The sequence below is a fragment of the Muscardinus avellanarius genome (assembly GCF_963383645.1).
Source record: "Muscardinus avellanarius genome assembly, chromosome: 7".
NCBI classification, from domain to species: Eukaryota; Metazoa; Chordata; class Mammalia; order Rodentia; family Gliridae; genus Muscardinus; species Muscardinus avellanarius.
In genome coordinates this window covers 27907886-27928649 of record NC_137793.1, presented here as the reverse complement: position 1 = coordinate 27928649, position 20764 = coordinate 27907886, and the positions used below count along the sequence as shown (strand labels likewise).

Here is a 20764-nt window from a genome sequence, read left to right as displayed (position 1 = left end):
TCTGTTTTATCTTTTTTCCCCCTAGAATTTTCTCTTGGCTTTTTATTCTGGAAGTTTCTGTTGTCCTATCATCAAGCCCATAGTCCCAGTTTATTGAGGAGCCCATCAAAGGCATTCTTTATTTCTGCTACCATATTTTTGTTATCTCTAGCATTTATTTTTAATTATTTCATAGAATGTCCATCCTTCTGCTTCTATTATCCACAAGTTCTTGCATGCAAAGCACTTTTCCATGAAAGCCTTAGTACATTCAGCACAGTATTTTTTGAAAGTTCTTGTTTTGATGATTCCAACATTCTTGCTATATATGACTCTGGTTCTAAAGCTAGTTTAGTCTCTTTAGTCTGTACTTTTAATTTTTTAGTATGCCTTGTAGTTTTTTGTTGAAGGGTGGACATAATGTACAGAATAAAAGAAAGTGATGTAAATAGAACTTTAGTAATAACAGTGTTAAAGATGCAGAGAAGGAACTGTTCTATAGCCCTATGATTAGGTCTGGTCTTGATGAGTGTCCCTGGATGATAAACTTCATAAGTGCTTCTCAAGCACCTTCAACCTCTTTAGTAAGTCACGATGGCCCAGGCAGCTGGGTATGTCCCACTTCTCCCCCCACAAGTCAAGCACTAGTAAAATGGTTTCTCTTGAGGTCAGGACTTAAGAACAGAATGTTCTGGCATACTTCAAAAAGTGGCTACTTCCCTCTCTTGGAAGCTTATAGGATCTGTTACTGTGCCATTTCCTGTGAAAACATGGTGGAACTTCTGGAAACTCACAAGAGGCCAGGGTCCCATTTGACCATGTCTCTCACAGGTTTTATCTTTCAGGCTTGTGCACAATGAGCCTTCAGCAATTGCCACTCACAGTGCAGATTTTCCCTCCTAATCTGGCCTCTGTGGAGGATTCTATCATGGGTTTATGCTCTAGCAAGAGGAAATATCTGTATTTGCCATCTGTTGACCCAATTGTGGGAGCAGTGTTTGCCCTGGAGATATCCAGGAAGAGTTGATTTTTCACTATGTTCACATTTTTACTTCTTAAAAGGATAAAGGGATGATGGCAAGGCTCTCAAGAAATGATTGGAGAGGAAAAGTCTAGGAACTCTTTTATTCATTCATTCATTCATTCATTCATTGTACTGGGGATGGAACCCAGAGGCATTCTACCTCTGAGCTACACCCCCAGCCCTATTTAATTTGGAAACAGGGTCTCACTAAGTTGCTGAAAGCCTCACTAAGTAGCTGAGGCTGGCTTCGAACCTGTGCGATCCTCCTGTCTCAGCCTCCCAAGTGTGGGGATTACAAGCGTGTGCCACCACACCCGGCTCCCCAGCCCTATTTTTTTATTCTTTATTTTAAAACAGGTTCTCAGCTGGGTGTGGTGGCGCACGCTTGTAATTCCCACATTTGGGAGGCTGAGACAGGAGGATCGCACAGGTTCAAAGCCAGCCTCAGCTACTAAGTGAGGCTCTCAGCAACTTAGTGAGACCCTGTTTCCAAATAAAACATAAAATAGGTCTGGAAGTATAGCCCAGAGGTAGAAAGCCTCTCGGTTCCACCCCCAGAACCACAAAACAAAACAAAACAAAACAAAACAGGTTCTCACTGAGTTGCAGAGGGCCTCACTAAGTAGCTGAGGCTGTCCGCGAACCATGATCATCCTGTCTCAGTCTCCCAAATGCTGGGATTACAAGCATGTGCTTCCATGCCCAGCTTCAGAAATGCCTTTCTAAATTCCATTTTTTCTTTTTACAACAAAATGCCTGTCACTGTGATCATATGCCAATTTCTCTTGGTAGCAGACATGTTTTCTGGTTCCACAGGTCCATGCATGGAGAAGAGTTCTGACCCAAGAAAAGCAAACCCAATAAAGCCTCACAAGTACCAACTTGGAAGAACCAGATAATGAAGTCCTGTGGTCCATGCGGGAATAGAACCCAGGAGTCCTGCACCCCACTGTACAAGGCCCTATAACAGTGAAGGGACAGAGGACACAGCCCACCCCTCAGTCTGAGACTCCTCGAGAGTAAGAGGGCTTAAAAGAGCCCACCCCGCAGTGTGAGGTCTTGTGACAGTGAATTGACAAAGAATCTCCCGCCACAAGGTGTGGTCCAGTGACAGTAAGTTGTTAGGAGACGTAGGAGGTTCCTGACATCATGATTTGGATTTTGGCAATGGATGGAAGCCATCCAGGCAGGAGGAGCAGGCCAGGTGTGCACCCCCAGGCAGTGGGATGCCCATGGGGCTGAACTCTGTTCTTAGTCAGAAGCCAAGTGAGGCTTGGACCCAGTGTCAAGGTATTCTCTATCTGCTCAGTGCTCCACATTGCTAATGGTGAGTTACGGGTTCTGGCCACACAGGACATCATAGATATCTCTTGCTGTTCCCTCTTCCCCTAACCCCTGTACCCATCCCTACATAGCAGTCTTCCCACCTGCAAAATTTGACTCTGGAGGTGACTTCTCCCTGTGTCCACCCAGGACCTCACTGCTGCCTGTCGGGCAGTGTCCTCTGAGAAATGGGCTAATTGGGAAGACAGGCAGCATGTGAGTAATGTCTCATAAAGGAAACTGATATGCAATGGAGGCATAGAAGGGCCAATTTGAGCCTAATACCATAGTCTCTGGATATCTGCATCTTATGCTGCTGCAGGCTCTGCAGACTGGCTCTGTGCCACCTGGATCTCATTGGCCTGTAGTGAGAGGGGCTCCAAGTAAGGTCCTACCAGCCGTGGGGTCTGGGGTAGGTATACATCACCTGTCTCTCTTCTGTCAAAAGCACACAGAGCTCTCCTCTCAAACCAAGGTCTGTCATGCAAACAATACCAACATTCAACTAATAGAAATGCTGTATTCAACAAGGATTGGCCCAGGGAAAAAAACTGATTTCATAGAAGAGAGTGTAACAGTGGTCACTAGTGGCTTGGTGGGGAGGGGCGGGGAAGATGGAGGGAGGTTGGACAATGGAAACCAAAACAGAGCTAGAAAGGAGGATTAAGCCTGAGGGCCCCGCAGCACAGTAGGATGACTATAGTTCACAGCGGTTTATTATATATTTCATGAAAACTAGGAGAGAGGAGTTTGAAGCCTCCTGATACCAATAAATGGTTAAGTGTTTGAGAAGATGGAAATACTGACTGCCCTGATTCAATCATCACATCCAACACGTATTGAATTATCACACTATAGCCCACTGCTAAGTCAGCTTTCTGTGGCTGTGACAAAATACCTGAGGAAAACAACCTAAAGGGGGAAAGATTTATTTTGGCTTATGGTTTCAGAGGTTTCAATTCATGGTCAGCTGGTTCTGTTGCTTTTATTTCCAGGAAGGGGAGAAGGTAAAGTACAAGATGAACCCTTTCAGGGCATGCTTCCAATGACCCACTTCCTCCAACTGGACTCTGCCCTCTACGGTTTCCACCCCCTCCCAGAAGTTCATTCATTTATGACTCCATTAATGGATTAATCCATCAATGAGGTCAGAGCCCTCATGATCTAATCACTTCCCAAAAACCTTATTTCTGGACATCACTGCACTGGGGCCCAAACTGCAACACAAGAGCTGTTAGGGGACAGTTCAGATCTAAACGATAATACCACATACACACCCAATCATCATGTGCCCATTAATCCAGGAGTTGACCACAAAGGCTGCTGTGAGGGCCTCACTCACATAAGAACAAAGGCAAACTCAAAGTATTGCTTCTAAACCTTCAGAAACTAATACTTCTCTTTAATTTCCAGTCAGACCCGGGGCAGTAAAGACAAAATCCAGCACTGTTAGAAGTGCTGTCACGGTCGTTGCTCTGGGTGGGGCCAGGCAGGTATCTGCTGGAGGCCAGAGGGGACCCGGACTCTGTGGCACAGGGGAGACGAGCAGGACGGGCGGTATCTCATGTCACTGGTAGTGTGCCTGTGATGACTCGAGGACACAGCTGGAACGAGCAGTCACATTTCTTTCATGAAGACTTTCATCTTTCTCTAGCGCTTGATGAAAACGGTGAAAACTCAGGAGCGTTGTGTGGGACAGCTGGGCTGCAGCCATGTGCCCGGAGCCCTGAGCTGGGTCTTGGCCAGGCCAGGAAGGATGGCTACGCCATGGTGGCAGCCCCCACTCATGAGTTCAAGGCACCTAGGAGGCCCTTGTGCGCTCAGTGCCCCCTCCCTTTGCCGCCAGTCCTGGGAGCCTGGGAGCCTGCAGAGCCTCGGCAGCAGCAGACCCGCAGAGTGGCACCAGAAGTGGCAGCTCTCTGATCTGTGTCCTACCGGGTCAACTTTTTCATGCGCCGGTTGTGCTTGTCCACTGTCAGGGTTGTCCGGTCCACGGCTGTGGTGATGCCATCCAGGGCCTCACCCTGCCGCTGCAGCTCTGCCTCGCTGTCCAGCGCCAGTCCCTTCAGCTTGCTCAAGATCTGGGGAAAAGCACAAATAATGCACAAGTGGCTTTCCTGTTGCCAGAAACATGCTGCTTCTGCCACTGTTACAACCCCTCAGACAGCTGATGAGGCAGCCCGATGATGTTTTGACTTAGTGGGGACAGAGCCCAGAGGCCCGGTCTCTGGGCCTGGCCTCAGCACTAGGTACTTGACCCTGTGGTCCCAGGACACAGCGGCCTGCCAGCCGCTAGACACAGTAACTAGCCTGCGGGGCCTGCTCTGTGCAACCCACGCCTACTTCCTGCTGGGAAGTCACCATGTTCATTATCTATGTGCTCACATAGATGTGGGGAAACACAAGCCTGAAAAAGAAGAGCTGGCACTTCTCCACATGCATGGAAGGTGGCCCCCGTAAGCACAAATAGCACAACACTACAAACCTTAGCGTGTGCCTCACAGTGGCTCACCTTGTGGGGGACCACACACACAACGGGGGTCCCAAGCCTGAGATGGAGCCCCTCGCCTGGGCAGCACTGCCACCTCACATCCCAGTGATGCTGGTGTGGATGAACTGCCATGCTGCCTGCCATGCTAGGAGGGGGATGCCTGACACCGACGAGCGTGCTGCTGGTCTCTGTGGCTACTGTGTCACCCATTCTTTAGGAGGCATCCCTTCTGTTCCTCAAGAAGTTGGCTGTGAGCAGCCCTGTGCACCTCGTGCTCACCATCGCCTGGCTGCACAGAGGCCATGCCAGCAACTGAACCATACCTCTAGTCAGCCTCAGTCCCTGTGAGGTCAGGACAAAATCGCCTCAACACACCCCTCAGAATACAACCCCACTGGTAAGCTACTCATGCCCATAATCTGATGGCAACAGGAGCTGCGCAATTCAGCTGTGGGAGAAGCAGAGGCCAGCCATGCTGACCTGTGCAGAAAGGCACAGGGAACAGATGCTGGTGGGCATGTGCTTGGACTGATAAGGAGGGTGGCCAAGGCCAGTGGGGTCAGGCGAGGCTGGGTGGGCCTAGCTTTCCCGTGGCTCTGCACAGCCTGCATCCATGACTCATGTCTCAGTTCATGCAGTTTCATTTCATTGCAATTCTGTGAAGACTCATCACATTATGGAGCATTACTGTAACTATATGCTCACAGAATGCATAGGTTTAAAAACAATATGCTCGAACTGACAACAATAACAACCACCACCAAACAAAAACAAAACAAAACAAAAAAAAAAAACCACGCTGGGACCTGGGTGTGCTGGCACAGGTTTGTAATCCCAGCACCTGGAAGGCTGAGACAAGAGGACCGTGGTTTGTAGACAACCACAGCTACTTAGTGAGACCCTTTGCAACTCAGTGAGACCCGGTTTCAAAATAAAGAATAAAAAATAGGGCTGGGGCATAGCTCAGCATAGACTGCTCCTGGGTTCCATCGCCAGTACTGTAAAACAAACAAACAAAAAAACCCATGCTGGGCATGGTCACGCACGCTTGCAATTCCAGTACTTGGGAGGCTGAGACAGAAGAATTGCTGGTTTGAAAACAGCATCAACAGAAGCCGGGCGTGGTGGCGCAACGCTTGTAATCCCCGCACTTGGAGGCTAAGACAGGAGAATCACACGGGTTCGAAGCCAGCCTCAGTTACTTAGTGAGGCTCTCAGCAACTTAGTGAGACCCTGTTTCCAAATAAAATATAAAAAATGTCTGGGGGTATAGCCCGGAGGTAGAAAGCCTCTGGGTTCCACCCCCAGTACCACCAAAAAAAGAAAAAAAACCATAGAAAACAGCATCAACAACATAGTGAGATTCTCAGTAACCTAACGAGACCCTGTTTGGAAGAAGAAGAAAAAAAGAGCTGGGGGAATGGCTTAGAGGTAGATGCCTCTGGGTTCAATCCCAGTAGTGTGCATACACACATGCATGTACACACACACACACACACACACACACACACACACACACAGAGAGAAAACATTTCACAAGACACAGTAATGACAGATACTTGTGATAAACATGAACATCTGCTTTTAGGGCAAGTTTCAGATTGTGGGTGAGGGCTCAAGAGGACCCAAGATTCTGATTCATCAGGAGGGACCTTGGCCATACTCGCTGCCTCCCCACAGGCTGCCTGGTGGCAGGTTCACCTGCAGTGCCCGAGTGTTTCAGGGACCACCTGGACGGTGACTTCAGAGGGCCCCTACAGCTCATCTAGTAATGGCATTGTGCCTGAGACCTTTCCCAGGCTCTACCTGATGACACAGGTGGGAAAGCTCTGCATCCTGCAGGGACCTGGGGTGGGCCTCAAAAGTGCCACTGGTGTGCCTCAGGCTCAAACTATCACACTAGCAGGTGCCTGCAAGGACCTGGCAGGTGACCCAGCAGGAACTTGCAGAGACTCTAGCAGATGGTGTCCAGTTGCTCTGGGGTCAGATGCCTGGGGCTGGAATCTAGAATCATGAGGAACACGTTACTGACAGGCCTTGCCTGGCCTCCAGCAACAAGAAGACTTTAGCCCTGTGCTCTGCATCTGAGCAACAGGGAACAAAACAGAGGCAGAAGGGGCCCAGGACAGTAAGGCCCAACCTCTGCATGGCTGTATGAATTGAAGAGGCTCTGCTGGGTCACCACTGTGTCTCAGAGGAGCCCATCTTAACCCCGTGTATACAGCGGGAGTGCCAAGTCTGCTCGAGGGCACAAAGCAAGGCTGTGACCAAAGCAAGACAGCCCACCTTTCCCCACAGACACCGTGCCCAGGCTGGGCTCACTGTCACAAGGCAGATGAACACTGCTGATTGCAGGCAGCGGCCCCAGACAAGCCCTCCCGCTCCCTCTGGGAACTGGTGGAAACTCCATCAATTGAGTCATTACTTGGAAACTGGCTGCAGCTCTGGAAAGTATACTGTGGGGGTCAGCTAGCCCTGGGGGGTGGGCCGGATGACCTCATACAGTAGGCCTTTTCCATCTCCTATGCCTATGACCTCACATGGCGGATGCCCAGACTGCGCAGTAAAAGGAGAAAAATAAATCCCAGCCAGCAGCCGGGGTAGTTTGGTTCCTCCCTGCCACTTTCTCTGGTCAACAACTTCTTTCTCATTTACTTCCACTCCTGGTGTGGTAGGGAGGTCATCTTGCCAGGAACTGGCATACAATTATGGCCTTTGCCACCCAGTCGTATGTCATCTTACACCCAGACAAGGCCCCCCTGCCAGCCCACACACAGCCCCTGGGAGCACGTCTCTGCCGTCTCTAGGTCTTGTCAATCTCTTTGAAATGTAACTGAGTGTATGGCCTCATGGTATTGTTTTAGAAAGTGATGGGTCTCTACACAACAAGGTCCCATAAGATTAAACTGCCCAGTGACATCATGGCCATCATAGTTTTGAACATATAACCTCTACGTTCCCACAGTGATGCACTTCTCAGACCATGCCCCCATTCATAACAGATATGTGACTGTGTTTGAAGTAGAGATGTGTTTCTGGACCACAAGGCTCCAAATTGTACACTGTGACCTCTTTGCACTGGAGCTGAGAGCTGGGCCTCCAGCAATGCATTCATGCTGGAGGCCAAATCCCTTCCAGAACTCTGGCTCCACGGCCTCCAACCATGCATCCTGCGGGTCCTGCCACTCCGTAGCCACTTGCTTGTATTTAGTGGTGATTACCTTATGTCTAATAAGAATATGCGCGTAGAAATTAGTTCAAGGAGGAGGCAAGAGTAGTTAAAAAAAACAGTCAGATCCATGATCCAAATCCATGTCTATCAGCCGGGCGTGGTGGCGCACGCTTGTAATCCCCGTGCTTGGGAGGCGGAGACAGGAGGATCGCGCAGGTTCGAAGCCAGCCACGCTGGCTTAGGAGACTGTTTCCAAAAATAAAAAAGTATAAAATAGGTCTGGGAGTGTAGCCCGGAGGTAGAAGGGCTCCCAGGTACCCCAGTACCACCAAACAAACAAACAAAACAAAAAACAAATCCATGTCTATCATACTAGCACGAAGGTTTGATATCCATATTCTGAAAACCCAAAATCTGACAGTTTCTGACTGCTGCTAAAAATACCCACATATTAAAGAGTAAAAAAAATTGAATATATCCAAATTATTACATTTGAAAAAAAATCAATAAAAACAATGATTTACTGTGGGACATGGTGGCACATACTTGTAATCCCAGTACTTGGGAGGCTGAGACGGGGGGATCACAGGTTCAAAGCCAGCCTCAGCTACTTAGTGAGGCCCTCTGCAACTTAGTGAGACACTGTTTCAAAATTAAGAATAAAAAATAGGGCTGGGGGTATAGCTCAGAGGTAGAAGGCCCCTGGGTTCTATCCCTGGCACCACAAAAATAAGTAGATAGCTAGATAGCTAGATAGATAGGCAGGCAGGCCTATGTATGTAGCTGCGAGGTAAAATGCCCCTAGGTCCAATCACCAGTACCAAAACCCCCCCCAATGATTTATTATGTATATTTTAATATAATGAATATGTAGAATATGTACAAAGTCCCTATATGCCAGTTTGAGTATCAGTCAACACATATCTCGACCAGGACATCTAGGTGAACAGGAGCCATGTGTGAAACAGGACAGCAGGTCCACATGACCTCATCCCCAAGGACCATCTCTACCCCAGACCCTGTGGTCCTATACTTCCATGCCACCTTCCTGAAAGCCTAAACCAACTGCTTTTTCCCTATGTACAATGAAACTGTGCAAAAAGCAAAGAAATAATATGCACACATAGTTAATTGGTAGTCAAATCCAGCCTGATTGCCTATGAAAATTTGGGCATTTTATTGTATAAATTCTCAAAATACAGGCTGGTTGCCATTCAACTTTTGATTTGGAAAAAGTCTCGCCAATTTTTAAGCCTTAAAATATAGGACTCATTCCAAATAGTCTGTTAAGACTCTTGGCTTGCCTGACAAAATGTACTTGAAATCAACTAATACTGCAAAAATTGAAGAGAGATCTTTATAGTGATGAGGTCTGTAAATGAAAAGAATTACTGAGTTAACCTTCAAAGTACTAGCACCTCTGGAATACTGGTAGCCTTTTTCCTTTAAGAGAGGGATTGAAGTAATTAAGTAGCATCGTGTGCATTCCATATAACAAGATGGAAAGAATGGAACTCACAAAGCATAGCCAAACCTTAAAAACAGTTGTTCCCTCTATGGCCCAGGATGACAAGCTGTCTAGTCATCAGTGTACAATGCTGCCAGCCTCTGAAATATCCAGGGGCCTCTCTGATGAGCCTTTTCTGGCTGTGAGAAAAAGACCAGGCTCAAAAAGGATGCTTTCCCAAGTCCCTGCTACACAAATGAATAAACATAGTGACCAGGCAGTTTTACCTACATAGGAATTACGTGATTAAAAGTGCTTTTAGGAGTTTTAGGAGGAAAAAACACAGTCTACATGGCCCAGGCAAGACACAGAAACACGTGCATGTGTCTGGGAGAAGCATTCTGGAAAAAACCACAGGAACATGGAGGGCTCTTCCGCTGCAGGCAGTCACGAACGCCCTCACAGTGGGGAGCGCAGTGGGGAGCGGCCAGAGCCACTACTGCCCACCGAGGGTGTCGGGTTCCCTCAGTGTCTGTGGCCGGGAAGGGAACGAAGGGTTTGGTGACTCAGGCAGAAGCCAGACAGGAAGTGGAGACGAGACCTGAACAAACGAATGCAGGGAAGGAAGTAGACAGAGGGAACCAGCAGGCATGGCCCCAAGGTAGCATGAGGGCTGCTCTCCTCCACCCACCATGCCACTCTAAGGACCAGAGCTCCCAGGGGTGCTCTAGAACAAGAGCCTAGCTCAGAAGCCCACAATGGCCACTCTACCTGCACAAAGTCCCCGGACCCAGGAAGAGTGCTCCCAGTGCTGTGCACATGCCCTCGAGGGTAAGGGGAGCCGCACCACCAGAGCCCACCACATGCGCTGAGAGCGCCCAGCTGCACTGCCACAGCAGAACCTGGCTTGGGAGGGCGCCCTGTGCTGCCAAACCCTGCAACACACAGAATCTGAACGACGTCCTCCTCTCCCCCGTCGCACAGCCCCAGGCCTCAGGGTATGGCTGGGAATACTCAACACCTAAAGTGAGTCTTGCCTAGGCTGTCTGCCCTGAGCTGTATTACACTGACTCACTCAGAAACTGAGTTTTCTTGCAGTGAGAAATTAGCAACCATTTAAGAACAGAGCTGGGATAAATCAAGCTGTCTGCAACTCTGAATAGTTCTACCAGTCGGGGCCATTAACAGACTGTGGAGGTGAGGAGGGAAATGGGGCTGCAGGGACAGATCTGCAGGCTGCAATTTGTCATGTGTAGCACCCGCAGGCCACCCCAGACCTTGCCCCAGGGGCTGTCCATGAGAGTCTCCAAAGTGGTCTGGGGCCACAGGAATATGAGGCTCCCTCCTCAGGACACCCACGCTGCAGCGACTGGTGTCACCCGTGCCATTTCTGAGGGGGCTTAGAGACAGCAGAGGTCTTGAGGCTCTCTGGATCCTACATCTGGAAGCCAGGCACCAGTGACAGGTGGCCATTCTCACTCGAGGCCTGGACAGCGAGGCCCAGAGGCTGGCCTGGGTCACCCTATCCACCTGTGCAGCTCTCTGCTACCAGGCCACAAGCAGAGATTCATGCCCATGAAGAGAGCAAGATGTTTGAGAGAGAGCAATGAATATATGCTAAAGGAGGCATATGAAACTTTTATTTCTTATGGTACTAGAGTTTGAATCCAAGGGCATTCTACCTCTGAGCTATATGCACAACCCTATTATTTGTTTATTTATTTTGTGGTACTGGGATTAAACCCAGGGGATTCTACCTCTGAGCTACACCCCCAGCCCCATTTTATTATTTTTTAAAATTTGAAACAGGCTCTTTGTTAAGGTGCTGAGGGCTTGGCTAAATTGCCTAGGCTGGGTTCAAACCTGTGATCCTCCTGTCTCAGCCTCCCAATTATTGGAATTACAGGCATGGGCCACCATGCCTGACTCTATTTTTTTTTTTTATTTTTTATTTTTTGGTACTGGAGATCGAACCCAGAGGTATTCTACCTTCAAGTTATACCTCTAGACTGATTTTATTTCTTATTTAGAAATTGGTCTAAGTTAAAGAGGGCCTCACTAAATAGCCAAGGCTGGCTTTGAGCCTGCAATCCCCCTGTTTCAGCCTCCCAAGTACTGGGATTACAGGCTTGCACTACCAAGCCTGGCACACAGTACATTTTACTTGTTTGTTTATTTTACTTACTTACTTACTTACTGATTTATTTATTGGTACTGGGGATTGAACCTAGAGGCATTGTACCTCCAGGCTACATCTCCAGCCTGATTTTATTTCTTTTTTGGAAACAGGGTCTCACTGGGTTGCTGAGAGCCTCACTAAATTGCTGAAGCTGGCTTTGAACTTGTGATCCTCCTGTCTCAGCCTCCCAAGTACTGGGATTATAAGTGTATGCCACCACACCTGGCTCACATGGTACATTTAAATGGAGCACCACCAAAGGTTCATCTCACATGAGGAGATGTGCCCCAGTGGGACCCTCAAAACAGGAAACACAGCAGACATGCTAAACCCGGGCTCCTCAAGTTGACCAGAACCAATGACATGCAGGCATAGCCTGTGTTCTTAGCTAAACCTCCAGGAGCTTAAACCTCAGAAGCCCTTGCCTACCATCTCAGCACATGGTGCCCTCATGAGCTCACAGTCAACAGCCAACAGCACCCCAGCTTCACCTGCTCATTCATTTGTATGATTTGACAGCACCAAAAACCCAAAACCCATTTCCCAACCTAAATAAAAAATGGCACCACACTTGCAATGCATTTTTAAAAGTTAATAAAAGATGTCATAATGGATTAAATGTTTAGTTATGAGATCATTAAGGACACAGAGAACTTAAGTAACACTATAAATCCACTAGACCCACTTATAATCCCAGCATTTGGGAGCGTGAGACAGGAGGACCATGGTTCATGGACAGCCTCAGCTACTTAGTGAGGCACTTTGCAACTCAGTGAGATTCCTGTTTCAAAATAAAGAATAAAAAAATTGGGCTAGGGGTGTAGCTTGGAGGTAGAAGGGCTCTGGGTTGTCCCACCCCCAGTATCACAAAAAAACAAAACAAAACAAAACAAAAAACAAAAAACAAAACTAGGCCCAAGAGACATACATAGAGTACTCCACCCAAAATATGAGGAAACATACAGGTGTTCTCTAACTTAAGTCAGTGAGACAGCACCAGATCCCACAGGCTGAGGATTCAGTCCCTAAGACAGCCCCTACTTGAGATGCCAGTCTCAAGCCCCACTGTCTCACCTGTGCTGACCCACTGGCTGAAAAACCTGGATTCCCATGAGCCCTTCTTAGATTCGATTAGTTTGCTTGAATGACTCTCATAATATAGGGGAATACTAACATATTACTAGGGGAATACTAACATACTTACTAGCATATTATAAAGATATTACAGCTCAGCATGGTGGTGCCTGCCTGTAATCCCAGTCACTCTGGAGGCGGAGGTGGTAGAATTGCAAGTTAGAGGTTGACCTGAGCAATGAAACAAGATGCACTCTAGCCAAGTACGGTGGTACACACCCACAATCCCAGTACTTGGAAAGCTGAGACAGGAAGATCGCATATTTGAGGACAGCCTTAGCAACCTAGCAAGACCCTGTTTCAAAATAAAAAATAAAAAAGGGCTGGGAGTGTAGCTCAGAGGCAGAATATTCCTGGGTTCAATCCCCAGTAACAACAAAACCCAAAAAGATATAGTCTAAAAAAATAAGATAATCATTAAGGGTATAGACGAAGAAACGCATGGGGCCAGGTATGGGGAAGTATGTGGGGCTTCATGCCCTATCTGGTCAACATCCTCTGGGAAGCTCTGGAGACTTCATTACACAGGCAGGACTGATTCCATTGGCAGCCACTGGTGATCAGTTCAACCTTCAGCCCTCTCCCTCCCTGAAGGCCAACTAAAAGTCCCAACCCTCTAATCGTGCCTTCTTGTTTCAGTGTCCAGCCCCATCCTGAAGTGACTTGGGACTGTGGCCAGCAGGGGTCTCATTAGCATACAGAGTCCAGAGTGCTAACTTTTACCATGAAACCTTCACAACTCATTAGCAAGCAGAAGGGCATTTATCACTTCAGATGTTCCCAGGATCAGGACAACTGCCAGGAAACATGGAAGACCAATACCTTTCATAATACACAAGTAGGATGTCCATGCCTCAGGGCACACCACCTCTCCCACACACATCACACGCCAGGCAGTGAGTCCCAATAAACTCAGCCTGAAACAATAGGAAATATCTTCTCTGACCACGGTGGAAACAAACTAGAAAAATGGAAATGCAGAACATTCACAAATATGCAGAAATTAGACGGCATGTTCTTAACAAATGGAAGGAAATTAGTAAGTTCTCTGAGATAAATAAAGACAAAACTAACATACTATGCAATTCAAATCCATGTGAAAGTGATCTACAGAATCAATGTAATCCCTATCAAAATACCAATGACATTCTTCATAGACCTAGAAAAATTAGTCATGAATTTAATATGGAGAAACAAAAGACCCAGAATAGCCAAAGCGATTCTCAGTAATAAGAACCATGCAGGAGGCATCACAATTTCTGACTTCAAATTATACTGCAGTTATAATAATTAAAACAGCATGATATTGGCACCAAAACAGGAATATAGACCAATGGAACAGGATAGAAGATACAGGAAAAAAAAATACACACGTTTATAGTCAACTGATCTTCAACAAAAAGGGGCCAAATATATACGCTGGAGAAAAGACAGCCTTTTCAACAAATGGTGCTCTCCATTTGTAGAAAAATGGAACTAAATACTCATCTCTCACCCTGCACAGGAATTAACTCGAGATGGATCAAAGACCTGGAAGTTAGAACAGAGACTGTGAAGCTCTTATATAGGGCAAAGGTTACTACCTGTGCCAATATATAGGCACAGGTAGTAACTTCCTCAACAAGATCGCCAAAGGTCAGGAAATTAAAACAAGAATTAACACGTGTGATGGCATCAAACTAAAAAGTTTCTGTTCATCAAAGGAAAGCATCAAGATTCTAAAGAGAAAGCCTACAGAATGGGAGATCTTTACCAGCTATCCCTCTGATAGAGGGCTAATATCCAGAATATACAAAGAACTAAAAGACTTTACACTAGAAAAACAAATAATCCAATAAAAAATAGGCCACTGAATTGGACAGACACTTCACAAAAGTGGAAATGGACAATAGATGCTTGAAAAAAATGTTGAACATCATTAGCTATCAGGGAGAAGCAAATCAAAACTACACTGAGAGTCCATCTAACCTCAATCAGAATGGCAAGCATAAAGAAGTCAAATAAGCCGGGCATGGTGGCGCACGCTTGTAATCCCAGCATTCGGGAGGCTGAGACCGGAGGATCGCGGTTCGCGGACAGCCTCAGCTACTTAGTGAGGCCCTCTGCAACTCAGTGAGACCCGGTTTCAAAATAAAGAATAAAAAATAGGGCAGGAGGTGTAGCTCGGAGGTCGAATGCCCCTGGGTTCCATCCCCAGACCCGCAAAAAAAAAAAAAAAAAAGTCAAATAACAATAAATGCTGACAGGAATGTGGGGAAATAGGAACTCTTTACACTGTTGGAGGGATTTCAAACTATTTCAGCCACTATAGAGATCAGTGTGGAGATTCCTTAGAAAACTGGAAATGGATCTACCATATGATCTGACTATACACTACTGGGTATCTTTCCAAAGGGGTTGAAATCAGAGAACTAGACTAATATATGCATACCCATGTTCATAGTAGCACAATTCACAATAGCCAAATTATGGAACCATTCTAGGCATCCATCAACAGCTGAATGGATTACAAAATTATGGGAAATACACATAATGGAATTCTACTCAGCAATAAAGAACAAAATTACATCATTTGCAAGAATATGGAAGGACCTGGAGAACATATGTTAAGTGAGATTAGCCAGTCACAGAAAGAGAAGGGTCATATGTTTTCTCTAATATGTGCAAACCAGGGAGTAATTGGGACCAGAGGGGCTCTAGATAATGGAGGAGAAACTTCAGTGGAGCTAGGGAGGAAGGGTAGGGGAGGAGGAAGACTGAGGTTCATTAACAGAAAAACTACCATCAACTATGTGTATACATGTGAATATACCAAGGTCAATCTGGGTACTTGGTATTGGGAGGGAGGGAAATGGGGAGGCAGAGGGGGCACCAAGTACGATGTTCATGTATAACACTGTCAACATAATTTACATTATGATGCGAGACTGTAATGTACCTATAAAAGTTTAAAAAACATCCATGTGAGACTGAGCCTGGAGTATACGGGTTCAACCTTAGAAAATCAGTGTGACAGCCGGGTGTGGTGGCGCACACTTGTAATCCCCGTGCTTGGGAGGCCGAGACAGGAGGATTGCACAGGTTCTAAGCCAGCCTCAGCTACTCAGTGAGGCTCTCAGCAACTTAGTGAGACCCTGTTTCCAAATAAAAATATAAAATAGGTTTGAGAGTATAGCCCGGAGGTAGAAAGCTTCTGGGTTTCACCTCCAGTACCACCAAAAAAAAAAAAAAAAAAAAAATCAGTGTGACACATCACAGTAAAAGCAAGAGGAGAAAAGCCACAGGACACAGGATGGTTTTCACTGATAAAGCCTAGCATCCCCTCCTGATGGAAATAGAGGGAAACCAGGGATAGAGGGAACTTCTACAATATGCTGAAGGGCATTTGTGATAAGCACACACCTGAAAACTTTCCCAGGATCAGGACCCCAGCAGAGCAAATGCCTGTGGCCACCCCAACAACACAGTGCCTCCTAGCCCCCCGAAGCCAGAGCAATGGGCAGGAAAGAAAAAACCACAACAGAAAGGAGTCAGAGGTCTGTCTCTGTGTGGATGGTGAGCTCTGACTGCAGGAAACCCTGAGCTCCACAAAACAGCACCAGAACTATCGATGAATCAGTGTGGCTGGCAGGGCCAACATGGTGGCAGAGCTGCTTGTGTGTGGTGGCAACAAAGAAGAGGAGAAAGAGTTGAGAAAATAATTTCACTTACAATAGCATTCAAAAGAATCACAGTGAAGTTTCCCCAAGGAGGTGACAGATCTGCATACTGACAATAATAACACTGCTGAAAGAAGTCAGACCAAAATAAGGGAAAATGCTCCTGGGATGGAAAACTTCAAACTAGCAAGGCAGTTGTAGCTCCCAAAGTGAGCTACAGTTAGTGCGATCCCTACTAAAATTCCAGCTGCAGTTTCTAAAGCAAAATACAAAAGCTGATCCTCAAAGTCCTACAGAACTCTTAAGGGACTCAGAACAGCCAAAACAGTTTTGAAATACAATAACAAAATAGGAGGACTCACACTTCCCAGTTTCAAAGCTTACTACAGAGCTATAGTAATTAAAACTAGCCAAGAGAACACAATAAAGAGAAAAAACCAGCAACAAACCCATACTTCTGAAGCTAATGGTCTTTCAATGAGGCTATCAAGACTAACCCAATGGGTGAAGAATGGTGGGACTACCAGACAGGGAAAAAGATACCCACAGGCAGACAGTTGAGGGTGGACCCCCATTTTAATCCATAGACAAAATTGATCTCAAAATGGATTAACAACCTAGACATAAAAGCTAAAACTAAAGAACTCTTGGAAGAAAACACAGGGGTAAACTTTCATGGTTTGGATTTGACACTAGATTCTGAGATAGGTCACCAAAAGCACTAACAACAAAAGGACAGATAGTCAAGTGTGACAACACATGGCTACAATCCTAGTGCTTGGGGGGCTGAGATAGGAGGTCCTCAGGTTCTAGGCCATCACACAGTAAATTAACAAAATCTCATTTCAAAATAAAATAGGGCTGGAGTGTAGCTCAGGGACAGAATGTCCCTGGGTTCAATCCACAGTATGCTTCCCCCACTCACAAAAGAAAAAACAATAGCCAAACTGGGCTTCATCAGATTTTAAAACTTTCATGCACTTGTTTTATAAAGAATTTGAAGCTGGGCATGTTGGTGCATGCTTGTAATCCTACTACATGGGAAGCTGAGCCAGGAGAATCACAAGTTGGAGGACAGCCTCAGCAATGTACTAAGACTCTAGCAATCTAGCGAGACCCTATTTCAAAACAAAACAAGACAAAGCAAAACAATAAATAAATAAATAAATAAATAAATAAGAAGGGCTGGGGATTGGGGACGTAGCTCAGAGATAGAATGCCTTTGGGTCCAATTCCCAGTAAAACACACACACACACACACACACACACACACACACACACACACACACCAAAAGAATTTGATCTGGGGAGGGAATCAAAATCCTTGGAATTTCTCAAGTAACAGGAGTGTCTTTGTTTCTCAGGAGACCTGGGGCCACACCTGAGCTTGTGCTAGTGCAGTGCTGGCTCCAATGGAGAGGGCAAGAAGGCTCTACATAGGCCCTCCAGACCTCGCGCTGTGTCTCTTCATTTGGCTGCTTCTATTTGCACTCTTTATGATAAAGCTTAATCACTAGAATAATGCTTTCCCTGGGTCTATGAATCATTCTAATGAGGTATCAAGCCTGAATAAGCGGTGGAAACCCCCAGGTTTGTAGCCAGTTGGGCAGGAGTGTGAGTGGTCCTAGGGCCCAGCTACAGCTGTTTCAGGTGGGGCAGTCTCACTGGGAACTGTGATTTGTAACCTGTGGGGTCTGTGCTGATTCCAAGTGACTACTGCCAGAACAGAATGACAATAAACTAGTTGGTGCTGATGTCAGAATAGCATCAAAGGACAATAGCAAGAGAGTTAGAAGATGACTTTAGAGAAAGGTGGTCTCTTTATATCTATATCTAATAAGGGTATAACATCTAGGATATATAAAGAACTCCTCCCACTTAAAAAGATAAACTACCCAGTTAATAAATGGCCAAAGACTCAAATAAATGAATTTCCAAAGGAGGCCCTTGGTTCCATCCCAAATATCCCTTTTCCTCTTTCTTTTTCTCCCTCCCTCCTCTTCCTCCCTCCCTCCCTCCCTCCCTCTCTCTCTCTCTCTCTCTCTCTCTCTCTCTCCCTTTCTCTCTCTCTGCCTCCCACCCCCGTCTTTCACAAACACACACACACACACACACACACACACACACACACTCACGAAGCACATGAAGAGATATTCAACGTCATTAATCTTTAGGAAAATACACATCAAAACCACAATAAAACACCATTTCATACCAGTCAGGTTAACTATAATCATTTTTTTAAAAATAAGATGGAGGCCAGGCTTGGTGGCGCACGCTTGTAATCCCAGCATTTGGGAGGCTGAGACCTGGAGGATCGTGGTTCGTGGACAGCCTCAGCTACTTAGTGAGGCCCTCTGCAACTCAGTGAGACCCCGTTCCAAAATAAGTAATAAAAAATAGGGCAGGGGTATAGCTCGGGGGTCAAATGCCCCTGGGTTCCATCCCTAGACCCGCAAAAAATAATAATAATAATAATAACAATAATAATAATAAAATAAAAATAAGATGGATGCGGAGGTGGAGACAGGATTGTTGGGTTGAAGTCAGCCTCAGCAACTTAGGGAGACCCTGTTTCCAAATAAAAAACAAAAAGGGATGGGAGTATAGTCCAGAGGTAGAAGGCTCCTGGATTCTACTCCCAGTATATCACAAAGAAAAAAAGAAAAAAGAAAAATAAGTGTTGGTGAGACTGTAGAAAAACCAGACTCATCATGTGTACATGGTACAGCTGCTGCAGAAAAGTTTGATGGTTCATCAAAAGGCTAAGGATTGATTTATTATGTGAGGCAGAGATCTCACTCATTGGAAAAGAACTAAAAGCAGGGATTTAAAAGATACCCATATATGAATGTTCACAACAATACTATTCACAGTAGTTAAAACATGGGAACAACTCAAATGTCCATCAATAGATGATGACTAGATAAATAAACTGTACCGAACAACACAATCTTACTCAGGTATATAAAGGCAGGAAGCAGGGACACAGGCTACCACATAGCTAGCCTTGAAAACCAATGGAGTCGTCATAGGCTATCCTGTCAGGAATACTGCTGAACAAGTCACAATTAAAGTACATGTTGAGTGTCCTGGATTTAAAATATGCAGGACCAGAAGATTTGGGAATATATGCATAGACATAATGAGATATCTTGGCGCTGGGAGCCAAGTCCAAATGCAAAATTGATTTGCTTTGTATACACCTTATATATAGATATATCTGAAGGTAATCTTGTGTATTAGTGTATGCACACTACAGTATGCTTACACTTTGACTATTACCCACCCTGTGAGGTCAGGTGTAGAGTTTTCCACTTGTGGCATTATGTTGGTGTTCAAAGGACTCAGATTTGGGGACACTTCAGATTTTGGGGTTAGGGACACTTAGCCTGTGAATGAGCTATGTGGCTCAACTCAGTGCTAATATCTGAACTGGACTCAAAGCTATAAATAAAAAAAATTAGAAGCCCTTCAAACACCAATGTTCTGATCATGCCCCATGGTGAAGGAGGGGCTGGACAGCCTGGAAAGCCTTCAGAGGAAAGCTCCTGGTAGCGTGAGGAGGAAGCATGAGGAAAAGCAACAACTAAGGAGCCCTATCCCATACATTAAGAGATCCCGCCTGCCACGAGATACAGCCCCAACCCCTGGCTCGTGGGTAAACCCTGTGGGCAGGGACTATGTCTACCTCCCCTCTGCCTTCGAGGGCCAAGCAGCTTGGCAGTCCTGTCTGAGGGTGGGTCACATGTGGGCCTCTTTCCAAGGCACCTGTTCAAGCAGGACATGTGCTGGCTCCTCTACAGCTTGCACCAAGTCAGGCAGGCACGTAGCCAGGGGCAGTAATTCCTCAATTCTCAGGTTCACATGAGGCTCAAGGGCACTTTGACTACCATAATCTCACACAGACATGGTATACCAGAAATGGGTGAGGTTTTTCATGTGGGAAGAGGACACAGAAGGACTAAGGCAGGTTTAAACCTAGTACCAGGCAGCAGAACAGGCCAGGGAAGTGGGTACCGAAGATGATGAAATATGTTCTACACTTAAAAAAAAAAAAAAAAAAAGGCAAAGCCAGAGACAGACATGAATTTCTTGAGATAGGCAAAAACACTGTCCTCTGGGCCTATAGATACCCAGGCCCTGCACGAGCCTCCTCACAACCCCACTCCCCAGTGATATACGCTCACTGACTTTCTTTTTGAACTAACAGTTTTTCTTTTAACTTGTGTCTTGTGCCTGCTATTTATTACAATATGTAAAACAGGCAGATGAACCACCCAAAAGAGCATGATGGAGAACTCAAAGACATGGCCAACTGCTTCCAAGGACCCACAGGCGCTGTGAGGAGCCATG

At 46.1% G+C, this 20764-nt stretch overlaps 1 protein-coding gene across 1 annotated transcript in view; it reads right to left on the bottom strand.

Annotated features, from left to right (window-relative positions):
- Positions 1-4257: 4257 nt before the first annotated feature.
- The window catches only part of SNAP47 (synaptosome associated protein 47), a gene marked incomplete at both ends in the record, with an annotated part of 37657 nt that continues 21150 nt past the window's right edge, over positions 4258-20764 (bottom strand). Inside the window, one exon of the mRNA XM_080698663.1 lies at positions 4258-4407. Coding sequence (XP_080554789.1) covers positions 4258-4407 — 150 coding nt within the window. The remainder of the gene's footprint in view (positions 4408-20764) is intronic.